Source organism: Nerophis ophidion, linkage group LG06 (assembly GCF_033978795.1).
Source record: "Nerophis ophidion isolate RoL-2023_Sa linkage group LG06, RoL_Noph_v1.0, whole genome shotgun sequence".
Classification (NCBI taxonomy): Eukaryota; Metazoa; Chordata; class Actinopteri; order Syngnathiformes; family Syngnathidae; genus Nerophis; species Nerophis ophidion.
The window spans coordinates 69,145,581-69,165,488 of NC_084616.1; the positions used below are offsets into that span (position 1 = coordinate 69,145,581).

General features: G+C 40.7%; 1 protein-coding gene across 3 annotated transcripts in view; it reads right to left on the reverse strand.

Annotated features, from left to right (window-relative positions):
* dmd (dystrophin) overlaps positions 1–19,908 on the reverse strand; it is a 518,793-nt gene that overhangs the window by 291,759 nt on the left and 207,126 nt on the right. For all 3 annotated transcript variants that reach the window (XM_061904726.1, XM_061904725.1, XM_061904723.1), the window contains 4 exons: positions 16,795–16,907; positions 13,089–13,217; positions 6,876–7,068; positions 3,069–3,214 (listed from right to left, as the gene is read on the reverse strand). In XM_061904726.1, coding sequence (XP_061760710.1) covers positions 3,069–3,214; positions 6,876–7,068; positions 13,089–13,217; positions 16,795–16,907 — 581 coding nt within the window. The remainder of the gene's footprint in view (positions 1–3,068; positions 3,215–6,875; positions 7,069–13,088; positions 13,218–16,794; positions 16,908–19,908) is intronic.

Sequence of the window (19,908 nt, forward strand, 5' to 3'; positions counted from 1 at the left end):
TCCATCCAGTGAGTCACACATTATATAGATCATGCATGTCATGCATGTATCATGATGGACAGAATATGCTGTATGGCTATCTGTATACAAACAAAACATGAAATGCGGGCTAATAGTTTACAGATACTTTAATATGATTGTTCAAGCTTTTCAGGCAGTACGGATTGGTGTCTTATTGCAGAGTGTTGTGCATTACAAACTCAAACGTGTTTTGTGCTGAAGTAGAAGCAAGCTTATCTCTTGCCGTAGTTAGCTTTTACGGCTATAACCGAAGCACGCGCAAGAAAAAAAGTTCCTCAGTGTCCGCTCTCAAAATTGATTGATTGATTGAATTGAAACTTTTATTAGTAGATTGCACAGTACAGTACATATTCCGTACAATTGACCACTAAATGGCAACACCCGAATAAGTTTTTCAACTTGATTAAGTCGGGGTCCACGTTAATCAATTCATGGTACAAATATATACTATCAGCATAATACAGTCATCACACAGGTTAATCATCATAGTATATACATTGAATTATTTACATTATTTACAATCCGGGGTGTGGGATGAGGAGCTTTGATTGATATCAGTACTATAGTCATCATCAGAGAAATGGACATTGAAACAGTGTAGGTCTTACTTAGTAGGATATGTACAGCCAGCAGAGAACATAGTGAGTTCAGATAGCATAAGAACAAGTATATACATTAGAAATACATTTGATTATTTACATTAGGTTATCTACAATCTGGGGAGATGGGATGTGAATGGAGGAGGGTATTAGTAAAGGGTTGAAGTTGCCTGGAGGTGTTGTTTTAGAGCGGTTTTGAAGGAATATAAAAATGCAAAAACAATAACAATGTCGCTACAGCTTGGTTATTATACAGGTTACGGAACGTAAATGAAGTATTGGTGACGGTTTTTGAATGCATTTTAAAGTTATTTAGAGGTGGAATTGATTGCTCCCGTTACCTGCATTGCTAGCCACCAAGAACGAGCAGATTTTTTACATGTAAGAAAGCAAAAAAAAAAAAATGTCTTGTTTCTCATAATGATTGTGAACGATAAACAAAATTCCAAAAAAAAAAGAACAGTTCCCCTTTAAAAGGATCACTTTTTGGTAAAAATATGAACATGGTGTACCATGACTTGATGAGTTGGTCGACTTAGACAAGTTGTCGCTATTAGTGGGACCGATTTAAGCAAGTTTCACTGTATTTTTAATTGGAAAGAGGGATTTGTTAGCCGCTACTGTACATTATTAGTGAATTAGAGTGAAATATTCACTATATTGGGGCGGCATAGCTCGGTTGGTAGAGTGGCCGTGCCAGCAACTCGAGGGTTGCAGGTTCGATTCCCGCTTCCTCCATCCTAGTCACTGCCGTTGTGTCCTTGGGCAAGACACTTTACCCACCTGCTCCCAGTGCCACCCACACTGGTATAAATGTAACTTAGATATTGGTTTCACTATGTAAAGCGCTTTGAGTCACTCGAGAAAAGCGCTATATAAATATAATTCACTTCACTATATTCATCTTTAATTAGAGCAAACTGACTGCTTCTTAATACTGTGCCGAAAGACCATGAGCTACATGCAGTGTACACTAAAAATCAAATACATAATTACACAAATATTCATATTTTTGTACTTTGAACTATATGTGAATGACAAAGTGGGTTTTTGAATCAAACACAGCAAGCAGAAGAAGATCATGTTGCGGAATTGCTTAGCTCTACTGGGACTTTGCTCATCCTCCCCTTATAATTACAGCGCTGCAGACAAACACAAATCCAAGGGGCCAGCTTGCTGCATGTTAAGCAGACGAGCTGACAATTTTCACGCACGCACGCACGTTTGCATCAAGTTAAAAGGTTTCTTTACCAGGGCTTGTGAAAAATGTGTTTTGCTTGCACTGGATTCTGCGTATGCCGCGACAAATGTTATTTTCCATTTGCAGCAGTGTTTCCCATACTATTATATAGACCAGGGGTCGGCAACCCGCGGCTCTTGGATCACTCTGATGTGGCTCAGCTGCATACTTGCATTATTAGACGACATCACGCTTCGTGTTGTGCATTTCGTTTTCCATGTAGTCAATCATTAGTGATACATTTTGACATGGCTCAATTTGTAATGCAATTACATTTAGGACGAATGATTCGTCGCTCTGTTTGCCACAAAACCAAAGTGCTGAGTGACACAAATCTAGCGAGCATGTCAAAGTGAAAGTAGCACATCTGATTTTTACTCCACTGTATGTTGTCTGATTGTTTTTATTGTCATTTTAACATAAATGTGATGCAACTTTTTGTTGGATGTCATCACTGGTACAGCAGTGAGATCTTCTTCTAGATTTGTTTTAACTTGAAATAATCCATAAAAAAAAACATCTTTCAAATAGCTTAATTTGAGTTTGAGTTTGAGTTTATTTCGAACATGCAAGCATACAACATGATACATCACAATTTCCAGTTTCTCTTTTCAACATGTTCGAAAAGGAGTAGGAAGAAGCAGAGTTTATTTAATCCTACTTAGTTGAATAACTCTTAATCACCATAGGGAACATTTGGGAGTGGTTGTCATGTGAAAGCCATGTGATTATCTCAGGATACTGCCCAAAATGACAGCGTCATTTACAAAAGTTTAGTTACTTTTTTTAACAATTAAATCTCATTTTAAATATGTTTTAAATTGTAATACTTTAAAAGGGTGTCTAACATTACAGTTCAACTTTTCTTACTGGATTATTTTAATAATCCAGTAAAATATCGCCTGGATACCGGGCGGTTTAGCTCTGTTGGTAGAGTGGCCGTGCCAGCAACTTGAGGGTTGCAGGTTCGATTCCCGCTTCTGCCATCCTAGTCACTGCCGTTGTGTCCTTGGGCAAGACACTTTACCCACCTGCTCCCAGTGCCACCCACTCTGGTTTGAATGCAACTTAGATATTGGGTTTCACTATGTAAAGCGCTTTGAGTCACTAGAGAAAAAGCGCTATATAAATATAATTCACTTCACTTCACTTCTATCATTATATTTCATTGTAAAACATTGAATGTGAAATGTGTGCGAGTATAGTACCTGGATGTCCTTTAGTCGCTGCTCCATGATAGGATACTCCGTAACAGCAGTGGATGGAATCGCCAGTTTGGCCTCGCACTGCTGCAACCACGCCAACAGCGTCAATATCGTTTCCTTATAACGAGCTGGGGGCAAGCTTTCCAAAACTAGAAGAGAAGATGGTCAGATCATAAATATGCGAGCTGATGAGCCTCCACTGTGTGCTGACTACATGAAATGTAATTCTGCTAAACGGGACATGGGAGTGTGCTTAGTCTGTCTGAAGACAGAGGACGTTAGAATTGCTGGTACTGAACAGAATGTGCTCTGTACTTTCCGTTGTTACAAATATACTCTGCACTTTGCGTTTATTAGCCGAAAACAGTTCCTACTGCTCTTTATTGACATCTAAACTGAGAAGAGGCCTGACTTGGAATACCACAAAAAAAATTGTTCCTAACCAGGAATTTTATGCTAATTTTTTTTTTGTGCATTAAACACAAAAATTAGCCTTGTCACTTTAAATCGTGGAGGATTGTTTTTTTTTTTTTGATGTAAAGTTTCACCCAAATTTTGGCCTTGTTTATTTATACCATATCGGATATTGTATGACCAAATATTGTAACAAATTATAAAAAGGATCCCATGTGTTGGTGACTCAGTCTCTGTACTTTTTTTAATTGAGTATGACTGCAAAATAATTCAACAAAGGGGCCAAAAAAAGTTGAGAGTGCCAGCACTTTGATTGAATCCAAGAAAGAACAAACCTCGTTTCCATATGAGTTGGGAAATTGTGTTGGTTGTAAATATAAACTGAATACAATGATTTGCGAATCCTTTTCAACCCATATTTAGTTGAAGCACTACAAAGACAAGATATTTGATGTTCAAACTCATAAGCTTTATTTTTTTTTGCAAATAATAATTAAATTATAATTTCATGTCTGCAACACGTGCCAAAGTAGTTGGGAAAGGGCATGTTCACCACTGTGTTACATCACCTTTTTTTTAACAACACTCAATAAACGTTTGGGAACTGAGGAAACTAATTGTTGAAGCTTTGAAAGTGGAATTCATTCCCATTCTTGTTTTATGTAGAGCTTTAGTCGTTCAACAGTCCGGGGTCTCCGCTGTCGTATTTTACGCTTCATAATGCGTCACACATTTTCCATGGGAGACAAGTCCGGACTGCAGGCGGGCAAGGAAAGTATCCGCACTCTTTTACTACGAAACCACGCTGTTAAATATATTTTGAAATGTGGACTCATCAGACCACGGAACACTTTTCCACTTCGCATCAGTCCATCTTAGATGAGCTCGGGCCCAGCGAAGCCAGCGGCGTTCCTGCGTGTTGTTGATAAATGGGTTTTGCTTTGCATAGCAAAGTTTTAACTTGCACTTACAGATGTAGCAACCAACTGTAGTTACTGATAGTGGTTTTATGAAGTGTTCCTGAGCCCATGTGGTGATATCATTTACACACTGATGTCGGTTTTTTATGCAGTACCGCCTGAGGGATCAAAGGTCCGTCATGGCACCCACCTGCTCCCAGTTAGCCTGCACACCTGTGGGATGTTCCAAATAAGTGTTTGATGAGCATTCCTCAACTTTATCAGTATTTATTGCCACCTTTCCCAACTTCTTTGTCACGTGTTGCTGGCATCAATTCCTAAAGTTAATGATTTGCAAAAAAAATAAATATTTATGAATTTGAACATCAAATACGTTGTCTTTGTAGCATATTCAACTGAATATGGGTTGAAAATGATTTGCAAATCATTGTATTCAGTTTATATTTACATCTAACACAATTTCCCAACCCATATGGAAACGGGGTTTGTACAAAGTTGGTTTCTGCTTGGCTGTCCTCTCCTGTCCTCCCTCTCCGCTTATCGTCAACTAGAGTCTATGTTAAAGGTAAAAGTGATGGCAAAGGTTCGTTTGTACATTTAATGTATCATTTATGCGAGAGTAAAACTATAATTATTAGGGCTGTTAATCTTGAATCACCGCACGATTTGATTCTTGGAGGTAATGATTCCATTCAGAAACGATTCTCGATTCAAAATTACCACCCATCCATCCATTTTCTACCGTTTGTCCCTTTCGGGGTTGCGGGGGGTGCTGGAGCCTATCTCAGCTGCATTCAGGCGGTAGGCGGGTTACACCCTGGACAAGTCGCCACCTCATCGCAGGGCCAACACAGATAGACAGACAACATTCACACACTAGGGCCAATTTAGTGTTGCCAATCAACCTATCTCCAGGTGCATGTCTTTGGAGGACACAGAGGAAACCCACACAGTCACAGGGAGAACATGCAAACCCCACACAGAAAGACCCTAAGCCCGGGGATCGAACTCAGGACCTTTGTATTGTGATGCACATGCACAAACCCCTGTACCTCTGTGATGCCCGATTCAAAATCAACACTTTTTAATAACATTGAGTGCTGAATCCAGGATTAACTACATTCTTCCATAAAAAAGAGGAACAACTGTGATATATTCCTGTATTACTTAAAAGAAAACAGGTTTTGTTAAATAAAATTCTACCAAAACATTTAATCAAGTCAAATACAAATAAGGCAACAAGAGAAGTCTCCCACATTTCTCTTTTCTTAAGTAAATCTGTACAGAAAATGTAATCTACATCAACAATATGATTTGCCTGAGTGGTTGGACAGGAAAGATTTTAAAAAAATAATAATAAATTAATTTCTTATTCAATTAAGTTTTTTTACAAATAACAATCATGATTCATTTTGACAGCCCTAATAATTATACTTGAAAAAATATTTTGGGGTGTCTGGGGCAAAACAGTATTTAGTCAGCCACCGATTGTGCAAGTTCTCCCACTTAAAATGATGACAGAGGTCTGTAATTTTCATCATAGGTACACTTCAACTGTGAGAGACAGAATGTGAAAAAAAATTCAGGAATTCAAATTGTAAGAATTTTTAAGAATTAATACGCAAATTATGGTGGAAAATAAGTATTTGGTCAACCATTCAAAGCTCTCACTGATGGAAGGAGGTTTTGGCTCAAAATCTCACGATACATGGCCCCATTCATTCTTTCCTTAACACGGATCAATCGTCCTGTCCCCTTAGAAGAAAAACAGCCCCAAAGCATGATGTTTCCACCCCCATGCTTCACAGTAGGTGTGGTGTTCTTGGGATGCAACTCAGTATTCTTCTTCCTCCAAACACGACGAGTTGAATTTATACTAAAATGGATACATGGATGATACAGCAGAGGATTGGGAGAATGTCATGTGGTCAGATGAAACCAAAATAGAACTTTTTTGGTATAAACTCAACTTGTCGTGTTTGGAGGAAGAAGAATACTGAGTTGCATCCCAAGAACACCAAACCTACTGTGAAGCATGGGTGTGGAAACATCATGCTTTGGGGCTGTTTTTCTGCTAAGGGGACAGGACAATTAATCCGTGTTAAGGAAAGAAAGAATGGGGCCATGTATCGTGAGATTTTGAGCCAAAACCTCCTTCCATCAGTGAGAGCTTTGAATGGTTGACCAAATACTTATTTTCCACCATAATTTACAAATAAATTCTATAAAATTCCTACAATGATTTTTTTTCACATTCTGTCTCTCACAGTTGAAGTGTACCTATGATGAAAATTACAGACCTCTGTCATCATTTTAAGTGGGAGAACTTGCACAATCGGTGGCTGACTAAACACTTTACTACACTTTACATTGGATTTACATGATTTCTTATGGGAAAATTTGCATGGAGTTTGGGAAACCGAGATACCAGTGCACTTATAATTTGAAAAATGAATGATATAAATTGAGCTCTCACTCAGTTGTAGCTGCCGCTCTCTTGCTCTAAGGTCCTCCAGAACTTTGTGGTAGTGCTCCTTAAACGCATTGATGTCGGCGTCCAGGAACGCTGACGGGTCCTCCTTGCCATCTTTCTCCTCTTTTAGCTCTTTCAAACGTTCATCTAGTAGTTCCACTTGTGGTTGCAGGGAAGCCAGGTTGGCTACCTCCTCCTGCAAGATGGAAAGACAAGGTTTCACAACATGGGAAATATATTATTTTCATTTCACAAGTTTCAGTCATTTAGATTGATTTTAGATCAGTTCTATTTTATGGGAATTTTTAAATAAAGGCCCTGACGCTAAAAAGCAGGAAGCCAAGCAGGAAATTGGATGAGCAAAGCAAAAGCCCAAATGTAGAGAAAGGGTTTTCGACACTTAAAAACAGATGCAATGAAACATTTGTACATCCGACTAAAATAAAATATAAAGGGGTCACGAGATGAGGAAGAGAACAACAACGAGGGTGTAAGCACCAGTAGATTTAGGCCTGGGTGATATACCGTATTTCCTTGAATTGCCGCCGGGGCACTAATTAATTTAAAACCTCTTCTCACTCCTGCGCTTACCAAAGGCATGCGGTAAAAGTAAGCATGCCCTAATTGATTTAAAACCTCTTCTCACTCCGGCACTTACCAAAGGCATGCAGTAAAAATTTGAGTGTGATGTAAGCTTGGACCTTAAATCCTACTGAATAGCTCTTAATCTTCTTCCTTTTATACGATTTCAAATTACCGGTATTGAAATCAGCCTCCTCCATTTTGAAAATGATGACAGGGGAAGTGTCACTCGTGACGTCACGAGTTTGACCAGGCGGTAATACTAAGCGTGCGCTAATTATTTTGCAAAGCAAGTTTGACCCGGCAGTAATTCAAGGCAGGCGCATACTATATACCCTGCGGCAATTCAAGGAAATACGGTATACATTTTATCGATAAATTCAGTTTTTTTGTCGCATATGGTTAAAACTTGTTTTTAAAAATCAATGTTTTTGTCCTCTTTTCCGGCAGATTTTTTGCCCCCTTGAGCTTCCAAAGCGATCCCCGGCCCCTTACTTGCTTAGCAGAGGTTCACAAGACTAACAAAAATTGGCTAACGCTAATACCAACGAAGTCAAAACGTTAGTTCCAAAAAAAAAGCTGCACTGCAGTGTAACTACACACTGCAAGGTTTCTTTAAAAAAGTCAGCAGCCCAACAAACTTATTCCAGCATCTTAAAGGCCTACTGAAACCCACTACTACCCACCACGCAGTCTGATAGTTTACATATATATGTGGGCACATCTGAGGTCCTCTCCAAGGTTTCTCATAGTCAGCATTGTCAATGGCGTCCCACTGGATGTGAATTCTCCCTGCCCACTGGGTGTGAGTTTTCCTTGCCCTTTTGTGGGTTCTTCCGAGGATGTTGTAGTCGTAATGATTTGTGCAGTCCTTTGAGACATTTGTGATTTGGGGCTATATAAATAAACATTAATTGATTGATTGATATATCAATGATGAAATATTAACATTGCAACACATGCCAATACGGCCTTTTTAGTTTACTAAATTGCAATTATAAATTTCGCGCCGAAGTATCCTGCTGAAACGTCGCGGTATGATGACGCGTGCACGTGACGTCACGCATTGTAGAGGACATTTTGTTCCAGCACCATTCACAGCTATAAGTCGTCTCTTTTCATCGCATAATTCCACAGTATTGTAGACATCAGGGTTGCTGAATCTTTTGCAGTTTGTTCAATCAATAATGGAGACGTCAAAGAAGAAAGCTGTAGGTGGGAAGCGGTGTATTACGGCCGCCTTTAGCAACACAAACACGGCCGGTGTTTCATTCTTTACATTCCCGAAAGATGACGGTGAAGCTTTACTATGGAACAGAGCGGTCAAGCAAACACGGTTGGATTGGACCACACACACACAAAGTACAGTGTATTATGCAGCGATCATTTCGAAAGATCGTGTTTGGAAGAGGGTCTCTTGCGAAGGGCAGAGATGGGCATTGCCACCACCCGTCGACTGGTGCTGAAGAAAAGTGCGTGGCCGACCTTCAGGTTGTACAGGCACGACCATATAATCTCACTAAAACACTAGTAACTTAATAAGCAGATAAAGGTTTTTCCAGAATTATCCGAGTAAATTTGTGTAATAACATCTGAATATAGTCTTTTTTTTTCTAGTCCTTCACTCTTACTTTCCTCATCCATGAATCTTTCATCCTCGCTCAAATTAATGGGGGAATCGGCGCTTTCTCGGTCTGAATCGCTCTCGCTGCTGGTGGCCATGATTGTAAACAATGTTCAGATGTGAGGAGCTCCACAACCCGTGAAGTCACACGCATATCGTCTGCTACTATACCTAACCCTACTAAGTATACCAATAAAAATAACTTAGAATACTCACAGAGAAGTACTGAGACAAATGGATGCATGCAAAAAGGAATACAAACAAGAATGATGAAACCCACTACAAATAATTCACAACATGAAATATACCTACATACACATCTACTACTTCTTATATATTCATTTATTTGTAGTATCCCGCCACAAACAAAGGTGTTGCTCCCTGTTCCCCCTCGATCACAAATATATCATAAAGGGACTGTCAAACTTGTAGTTACAACTCAGCACAGTAGAGTAAATGTGTTAAGAAGCGTAACTCCTCTTCTTCACACAGCTCATACGCACGTTATCTGCTGGAGAATAAGAAGTAATCGAAAGGTTCAGTGTACCAACTTAGCGTCATTGTTGCTATATTTAGCGAGTATTCAGAGCCCTTAAGATTCTTCTTTTTAAAAAAAAAAAAAAAGTGACTTGCAAAAAAATCGAATAACTTTTTTGGTCTTTCTGGACACTTTTGGAGACTCCAACGTGGTAAACATGCTGTAATTATTTACTCATATCGCCACACGATAAAAGTGAACAGTAGCAGATTTTTGGTCCAGATTGTCAGGCTTGCCACTGACAGTTTGTTTGTGTTTTAGTTTTTTCTCTGTGTGTTGGTATTTCCTGTTTTTAGTTCCTGTCAGCGCTCTTATTTTGTCTGTTTCCTGTTTTTTTTCCTTGTGTGCCGTTTTCCCCTCAGCTGCGGCTGATTGGCACCCGGCCACACCTGGTGTCAATCAGCCCGCTTCTATTTGAGTCTGTTTTTGTCCTCTTTAAAACCTCTTCTCACTCCGGCGCTTACTAATGGCATGCGGTAAATTTAGGCCTGCGCTTATAAATTTGAGTGTGATGTAAGGATACCATCATGAAAAGCACAATTATTTAAAACATCTTTATTATGGTCTTAATTTTATTTATAAATGAAGTCCATGCCAGCTCCTTCTGATCAAAAGCATCGATAACTTGTTTATAGAAGTCTTCCTTATCTTTCTTCCGTTTTAAAAGTCTTTCTGTCTCGGTGGAGATCTTCCTTTATTACTTCCTGCTTCGATTGAAAGTCCAGTTTAGAAAATTGTTTTATTTTAGATATGTAATCCTCCATGTTAAAAGTGCAAGCGAGAGGAAAAAATAAACGAGAGCGGCTGTGCCAGCAATTTGAGGGTTACTGGTTCAATCCCCACCTTCTACCATCCTAGTCACGTCCGTTGTGTCCTTGAGCAAGACACTTCACCCTTGCTCCTGATGGGTCCTGGTTAGCGCCTTGCATGGCAGCTCCCGCCATCAGTGTGTGAATGTGTGTGGGAATGGGTGAATGTGGAAATACTGTCAAAGCGCTTTGGGCGGCATAGCTCGGTTGGTAGAGCGGCTGTGCCAGCAACTTGAGGGTTGCAGGTTCGATTCCCGCTTCCGCAATCCTAGTCACTGCCGTTGTGTCCTTGGGCAAGACACTGTACCCACCTGCTCCCAATGCCACCCACACTGGTTTAAATGTAACTTAGATATTGGGTTTCACTATGTAAAGCGCTTTGAGTCACTAGAGAAAAGCGCTATATAAATATAATTCACTTCACTTCACTTCCTTAAAAATGGGTAGAAAAGCGCTATACAAGTACAACCCATTTAGCATTTACCATCACTCTTGCTGCTTGTTGTCACTTCTTTTGCAACCAAGTAGTCGCAAGAAGGATCACTAGCGCCCTCTACCACCAGGAGGCGGAATTCATTTCATGACTCAAATTTGACACACGCAACTACGGCATATTAATAAAACAAAGCTGCTTACTGTTCTTTTCAGCATATTCAATAGCCAGGACCTTAAATCCTACTGAATAGCTCTTAATCTTCTTCCCTTTATGCGATTTCAAATGATTGAAATCAGCCTTCTCCATTTTGAAAATGATGACAGGTGAAGTGTCACTCGTGACGTGACGAGTTTGACGCAGCGGAAATTCCAGGCATATGCTAATTATTTTTCCGAAACGACTTTGACCTGGCGGAAATTCTAGGCAGGCGCACACTACAGTATATACCCGGCGGCAATTCAAGGAAATACGGTATGTACCCTTTTCTTTCTACATTTCCGCTCACTATTGTTTCCCTGTTTGTGGCTCAACAGTAAGTAAATGCAGCTACATTTTCCCATGTACAGAATGGACCAAGGGTCAGACAAGACATGTATGCGTTAATCGCGGCATCCAAAAAATGAGTGCAGTAAAAGGAACTTATAGGTAACTCGTTATGCTCGCGTTAACTTTGACAGCCCTAAAAGATATATAAAAAACTATTTTTGAAACCACCGGAAACACAGTACACCCCAAACTTTAACTAGTCCTGTGTTCTCTAAACTTCACAGATTGCTTCATGCTTGTTAAAGGCCAACTGAAATGAGATATTATTTCAACGGGGATAGCAGGTCCATTCTATGTGTCACATTTGATCATTTCACGATATTGCCATATTTTTGCTGAAAGGATTTATTAGAGAACATCGACGATAAAGTTCACAACTTTTGGTCGCTAATAAAAAAGCCTTGCCTTTACCGGAAGTAGCAGACGATGACGTCACCCGTGTGAGGGCTCCTCACATCCTCACATTATTTTTAATGGGAGCTTCTAACGAAAAGAGCTATTCGGACCGAGAAAACGACAATCTCCCCATTAATTTGAGCGAGGATGAAAGATTTGTGTTTGAAGATATTGATAGCGAAGTACTAGAAAAAAAAAATTAAAAATCAAGTTATAAAAAAAAAAAAAAGGTGATTGCATTGGGACGGATTCAGACGTTTTTAGACACATTTACTAGGATAATTCTGGGAAATCCCTTTCTATTGTGTTGCTAGTGTTTTAGTGAGATTAAATAGTACCTGATAGTCAGTGGGGTGTGTCCACGGGTGTCTTGACGCCAGTGTCTGAGGGAAGTCGACGGCAGCTGCATGGACGGCGCAAGCTCCGCTGATCTACGGTAAGTGGCGACTTTTTACCACAATTTTCTCACAGAAAACTGCTGGTTGACATTTGGTCGGGATCTTTGTTCGCTTGACCGCTCTGATCCATGGTAAAGCTTCACCTCCGGGAATTTTAAACAAGGACTCACCGTGTGTTTGTGTGGCTAAAAGCCAAAGTGTGAATTATATTTATATAGCGCTTTTCTCTAGTGACTCAAAGCGCTTTACATAGTGAAACCCAATATCTAAGTTACATTTAAACCAGTGTGGGTGGCACTGGGAGCAGGTGGGTAAAGTGTCTTGCCCAAGGACACAACGGCAGTGACTAGGATGGCGGAAGCGGGATTCGAACCTGCAACCCTCAAGTTGATGGCACGGCCGCTCTACCAACCGAGCTATGCCGCTTCCCAACTCCATCTTTCTACTTTGACTTCTCCATTATTAATTGAACAAATTGCAAAAGATTCAGCAACACAGATGTCCAAAATACTGTGTAATTATGCGATTAAAGCAGACGACTTTTAGCTGTGTGTGTGCGCAGCGCTAATATTTCCTTACAGTCCGTGATGTCACGCGTACACGTCATCATTCCGGGACGTTTTCAACAAGAAACTCCCGAGAAATTTAAAATTGCAATTTAGTAAACTAAAAAGGCCGTATTGGCATGTGTTGCAATGTTAATATTTCATCATTGATATATAAACTATCAGACTGCGTGGTCGGTAGTAGTGGGTTTCAGTAGGCCTTTAAATAGCTTTTTCACCCACTTCAAATGCTGTACTGTTCTAATTTGTTGATAAAGATACTATAACTGTATCAAATGCTTTCGTCAGATCCATAAATCTACCAGTGTAGACTAGACTCACTCTGCATCGGTCCAGTTGCACCTTGAGCGTCTCAGCTTCTGGTGACGGTGGCAGTTGAATCTTGAGCCAGTTTTCACTGGTGTCCACTGACTGCACGCACTGCTCGTACAAGCTGTAAAATGCCAACACCTGAAAGTACACACACACACATACGCACGGAAAAGGTAAGTTCAAATAAAGGTGAGACAAGATTCCCCCGAGACAAGAAAAATCCATGCTCCATCTGTCTGGGCTCACAGGCTATTTCCCTGAAAAGCCTGCGGGAGCGAACTCAATCTGCAAAAGCCTCAGATGGAGTCATCATGTCACACTTGACCTCTTCGGATGGATACAAATGAAGTCCATGCAGTGGAAGATGTACTCATGCTCACAAGGCAGTAACCATCAAAACAAATCCTAAAATAATTGGCAAAAGTAAATAAATCAAATAAAAAATTTGTGGATTCTGACAGATATGTAATACTTCTTATGATGATGTTTTCATGCACTACCTACTCAGTGGCCTAGTGCAGTGTTTTCACAACCACTGTGCCGCGGCACACCGGTGTACCGTGAGATATTGTTTGGTGTGCTGTGGGAAATTATGTAATTTCACCTAATTGGGTTAAAAATATTCTTTGCAAACCAGTAAATATTGTCTATGCTGCTAACTTCCATATCAGTAGGTAGTTAATGGCTATGTAGACGCCAGGAACAGGATTTGTCGTGATCACAATATGCAGATGACAGCGGGAGGCAGTGTGCAGGTAAAAAGGTATCTAAAGCTTAAACCAAAAATAAACAAACGGCATTGAAGCTTAGGGATGGCTATGCAAAAGGAATCTCAAACAGCTGTAAAGTAAACAAACAGAATGCTGGACGACAGCAAAGACTTACAGCGTGTGGAGCAGACGGCGTACACAAAGTACATCCGTACAAGACATGACAATCAACAACTAAATAGGAGTGCCAGACAAGAACTAAAACACTACTACATAGCAAAACACCAAAATACTCAAAATAAGTCAGTGTGACTTTGAGACGAGCTACAGTGATGCATGGCTGGTTATGGTTTGAATTTTTATCCAACAATTTAATGTTTTCTGCTGATGGTGTGCCTTGGGATTTTGTCAATAAAAAAATGTGCCTCGGCTCAGAAAAGGTTGAAAAACACTGGCGTAGTGGTTAGAGTGTCGGCCCTGAGATCGGTAGGTTGTGAGTTCAAACCCCGGCCGAGTCATACCAAAGACTTTAAAAATGGGACCCATTGCCTCCCTGCTTGGCACTCAGCATTAAGGGTTGGAATTGGGGGTTAAATCACCATAAATGATTCCCGGGCGTGGCCACCGCTGCTGCCCACTGCTCCCCTCACTTCCCAGGGGGAGATCAAGGGGATGGGTCAAATGCAGAGGACAAATTTCACCACACCTAGTGTGTACGTGTGTGTGTGTGTGTGTGTGTGTGTGTGTGACAATAATCGGTACTTTAACTTTAAAACAGTCGGGTTCACAAAATAGTTGTCTTCATGTCCTCATTTACATGCACTTGTTGTGTCAAATGCTGTGTGCCTTTGAAACCCTAGGGGAGTGGTTCTCAAATGGGGGTACGTGTACCCCTGGGGGTACTTGAAGGTATGCCAAGGGGTACGTGAGATTTTTATAAATTATATAAATGTAGCAACAATTCAAAAATCCTTTATAAATATATTTATAGAATAATACCTCAACAAAATATGAATGTAAGTTCATAAAGTGTGAAAAGAAATACAACAATGCAATATTCAGTGTTGACAGCTTGATTTTTTTGTGGACATGTTCCATAAATATTGATGTTAAAGATTTCGTTTTTTGTGAAGAAATGTTTAGAATTAATAATCCAGATGGATCTCTATTACAATCCCCAAAGAGGGCACTTTAAGTTGATGATTACTTCTATGTGTAGAAATCTTTATTTATAATTGAATCACTTGTTTATTTTTCAACAAGTTTTTGGTTATTTTTATATCTTTTTTTTCCAAATAGTTCAAGAAAGACCACTACAAATGAGCAATATTTTGCACTGTAATACAATTTAATAAATCAGAAACTGATGACATAGTGCTGTATTTTACTTCTTTATCTCTTTTTGGCAACCAAAAATGCTTTGCTCTGATTAGGGGGTACTTGAATTAAAAAAATGTTCACAGGGGGGACATCAACTGAAAAAAGGTTGAGAACCACTGCCCTAGGGGGCGATTTTAGGACATTTAGCTGTTTGAGTTTCTCAAAGAGGAGAATGCTACAAAAATTGATCAACATTTGTGGCAAGAACATGCCGTGACTGCCCTTGACTTTTTACTTGTTAATGGACAAGTGATGTAACAGTATAATGATAATTTGCGATAATTCCCGATGGTTAGTAATATAGAACAAATCAGATTCAACGATGAAAAATGTATTCAATTGTAAATGAAAGAATAATATTAGGTTCTCAACAGTATTTTAATTTAGGGAGAGCATGAAAACATCACGAGTGAGGGAAGAGTGGATCGTGAGATCGACAGGCGGATCGGTGCGGCGTCTTCAGTAATGCGGACGTTGTACCGATCCGTTGTGGTGAAGAAGGAGCTGAACCTGAAGGCAAAACTCTCAATTTACCGGTCGATCTACGTTCCCATCCTCACCTATGGTCATGAGCTTTGTGTCATGACTGAAAGGATAAGATCACGGGTACAAGCGGCCGAAATGAATTTCCTCCGCCGGGTGGCGGGGCTCTCCCTTAGAGATAGGGTGAGAAGCTCTGCCATCCAGGAGGAACTCAAAGTAAAGCCGCTGCTCTTCCACATCGAGAGGAGCCAGATGAGGTGGTTCGGGCATCTGGTCAGGATGCCACCCGAACGCCTCCCTAGGGAGGTGTTTAGGGCACGTCCAACCGGTAGGAGGCCACGGGGAAGACCCACGACACGTTGGGAAGACTATGTCTCCCGGCTGGCCTGGGAATGCCTCGGGATCCCCCGGGAAGAGCTAAACGAAGTGGCTAGGGAGAGGGAAGTCTGGGCTTCCCTGCTTAGGCTGCTACCCCCGCGACCCGACCTCGGATAAGCGGAGGAAGACGGATGGATGGATGGATGGATGAAAACATGCCTTCTAGGACAGGCATGACAGAAAATAATTGAGAACTACTTTGTTATAACAATGTTGCAGAGCCGGCTGATTGTGTAAGTACATGAGAGGATTGAAAAAATAGAATTACAGGAAAAAAAGGGAACAATATGTGAGTTTCATAGTCTATATCAATGGTATGGTGGAAGCCATACCAAATAATTCTACTCCTTTTACTCTCGGGGCATTCAATTGATCGCAAATCAACTGTTGAAGTTGTCAAAGAAGACGTTTCGTCTCTTATCCAAGTAGGCTTCATCAGTTCATGCTCTTAGACTTAGATTGGTCAGATCAGGTCTGTTATCTGGTTGTGATCTAGTTTTTTTAGAGAAACGAAAAAGTCCAGTTGCGGTCGATTGAATACCCTGGGAATACAAAGACTTGGATGAACGATAACATCCATGTGGTCGGTAATGTTTAAATGTGTGGTTAAATGACATCTGCTTTGGTTCTTGTGGTTATGGTGATCCTCAAAGACATGTACTGTAGTGTCTGCAGTACTTTTGGTATTACTTTACACTACAAAACAAAGGCAGCAAAAGTAAAATTAATTTAAATGTATAGAGAGTGTGTGTGTGTGCGTTTACCTTGGTCTGGTAGGCCAACCACACAAGCCTGTCTGCCAGAAGGGCACAGAAGCCCACCCAACGCTGGTTTAACTGCTCGGCTGCCTGTGCAATGTCCTCAGCCCGAGTTCCCTCTGGTGGGGAAAATTGAGGAAGATTTCATCAAGAAAGTGAGAGTCAACACACAAATACACAAGCAAACATACGCCCACTGCTCCCCTCACCTCCCAGGGGGTGATCAAGGGTGATGGGTCAAATGCAGAGAATAATTTCACCACACCAAGAGTGTGTGTGACGATCATTGGTACTTTAATTTTAACTTAATTGATAATCCATGCACACTCGTCACCAGTGTACAGTGGGGCAAAAAAGTATTTAGTCAGCCACCGATTGTGCAAGTTCTCCCACTTAAAATGATGACAGAGGTCTGTAATTTTCATCATAGGTACACTTCAACTGTGAGAGACAGAATGTGAAAAAAAAAATCCAGGAATTCACATTGTAGGAATTTAAAAAAATGTATTTGTAAATTATGGTGGAAAATAAGTATTTGGTCAACCATTCAAAGCTCTCACTGATGGAAGGAGGTTTTGGCTCAAAATCTCACGATACATGGCCCCATTCATTCTTTCCTTAACACGGATCAATTGTCCTGTCCCCTTAGCAGAAAAACAACCCCAAAGCATGATGTTTCCACCCCCCATGCTTCACAGTAGGTATGGTGCTCTTGGATGCAACTTAGTATTCTTCTTCCTCCGAACATGACGAGTTGAGTTTATACCAAAAAGTTCTATTTTGGTTTTATCTGACCACATGACATTCTCCCATGTGCTCTTTGGCAAACTTCAGACGGGCCTGGACATGCACTGGCTTAAGCCGGGGAAAACGTCTGGCACTGCAGGATTTGATTTCCTGTCGGCGTAGTGTGTTACTGATGGCAACCTCTGTTATTTTGGTCCCAGCTCTCTGCAGGTCATTCACCAGGTCCCCCCGTGTGGTTCTGGAATTTTTGCTCACTGTTCTCATGATCATTTTGACCCCACAGGATGAGATCTTGCGTGGAGCCCCAGATTGAGGGAGATTATCAGTGGTTTTGTATGGCTTCCATTTTCTGAAAAGTTGTTCCCACAGTTGATTTTTTCACTTCAAGCTGCTTGCCTATTGTAGATTCACTTTTCCCAGTCTGGTGCAGGTCTACAATTCTTTTCCTGGTGTCCTTCAACAGGTCTTTGGTCTTGGCCATAGTGGAGTTTGGAGTCTGACTGTTTGAGGCTTTGGAGAGGTGTCTTTTATACAGATAACGAGTTCAAACAAGTGCCAGGAAACGAGGACTGAAGAGCTTCTAAAGAAGAAGTTACAGGTCTGTGAGAGCCAGAGATCTTCCTTGTTTGAAGTGACCAAATACTTCTTTTCAAACATAATTTACAAATAAATTCTTTAAAATTTCTACAATGTGAATTCTTGGATTTTTTTTCACATTCTGTCTCTCAAGGAGGCGGAGAATGCGGCTGAGCGGAGAAGCGGAGCGTGCCGGGAGCGACGCTACGAGCAAGATCAGGTGCGTGGCTTGCACACCGGCACACAATTAACTCATCTCCTCACGCTGTATAAAAGGGGAGAAGGAGGAGAGATCGGGGCGGAAGGAGTAGGAGAGCCGGCAGCAGCGACTAAGAAGCAAGAGCGCCCAAAAAGCAGATGACGACGACGACGACGACGACGACGACGACGACGGCATCTGAAAAGCAGACCGGGAACGAGCAGTGGAGGAAGGAGCTGAAAAGCGACTCGACCGCAGACAAACTTTATTGCAAAATACAGAAGTCAAATCTGCTCAAAAGCATGTCCTTCCTGGCTGGTTCACTGAACCTGCACGACGACAGCGAGCGACTGTCACTACGTGATTTAGGGTTTTATAAGTAATCTTTGATTGAATCAAATAATAAAACTGTTCTTATCATTAGCCATTGACTCATTGTCATTCTCTCCTTGTACTTCTACAGACTCAATTTTTTGGTGTTTTTTCTTACTTGGATTACTTAGGTCATTTATATGTTGTCAAATTGTGAGCTTCTTCACTTTGCCTCTTCAATGTTTTTAGTAAGATTATTGAATTAGTTTTGCTTCTTTGTATCTAACGAATAACTTGATTTCTGAGGCCAGTATAGGCCAAATGATCAATTGCATTTTATAGTTTTTAGGGATTTTTTATACGCTTTAGATAGATAGTACTTTATTGATTCTTTATCACGTTTTTTCATTGTTTGTGATATGTCATCGTTAAACCATGGGAGATAGTAGTTAAACCATGGGAAAGTATACCTTTTTAATTATATTCTCCAACACAAACCTCTTCTTTCAGGTGAGGAAAGCAGTTAAAGTGATTAGCAACGATATAATCCCGCCAGGAGATAAGGGGAGATGCACAGTAAGTCTCATCATAACTGAGTACCAGAACTAGTTTTTTTTTACACTTCTCAAAGCCATTACGTTGTGACAACAACAGTTGTTAACATTGTTGTACATTTTGGTTTATTAAAACGAATGTACCTGTTCAATGTATGTGTGTGTAATTACATGAAAATATTATTCTCAACCTTTTGGAATGTCTTAGATATATTTCACACAACAACCGGAAATATTCTGGCCAGAAATATACAGTTGGGCAGCACGGTGGAATAGGGGTTAGTTCGTCTGCCTCACAATACGAAGGTCCTGAGTATTCCTGAGTTCGATCCCGGGCTCGGGATCTTTCTGTGTGGAGTTTGCATGTTCTCCCCGTGACTGCGTGGGTTCCCTCCGTGTACTCCGGCTTCCTCCCACTTCCAAAGACATGCACCTGGGGATAGGTTGATTGGCAACACTAAATTGGCCCTAGTGTGTGAATGTTGTCTGTCTATCTGTGTTGACCTCTGGGCCCGAGCTCATCAAAGATGGACTGATACAAAGTGGAAAAGTGTTCTGTGGTCTGACGAGTCCACATTTCAAATTGTTTTTGGAAATATTCGACATTGTGTCATCCGGACCAAAGGGGAAGCGAACCATCCAGACTTATCTACGCAAAGTTGAAAAGCCAGCATCTGTGATGGTATGGGGGTGTATTAGTGCCCAAGGCATGGGTAACTTACACATCTGTGA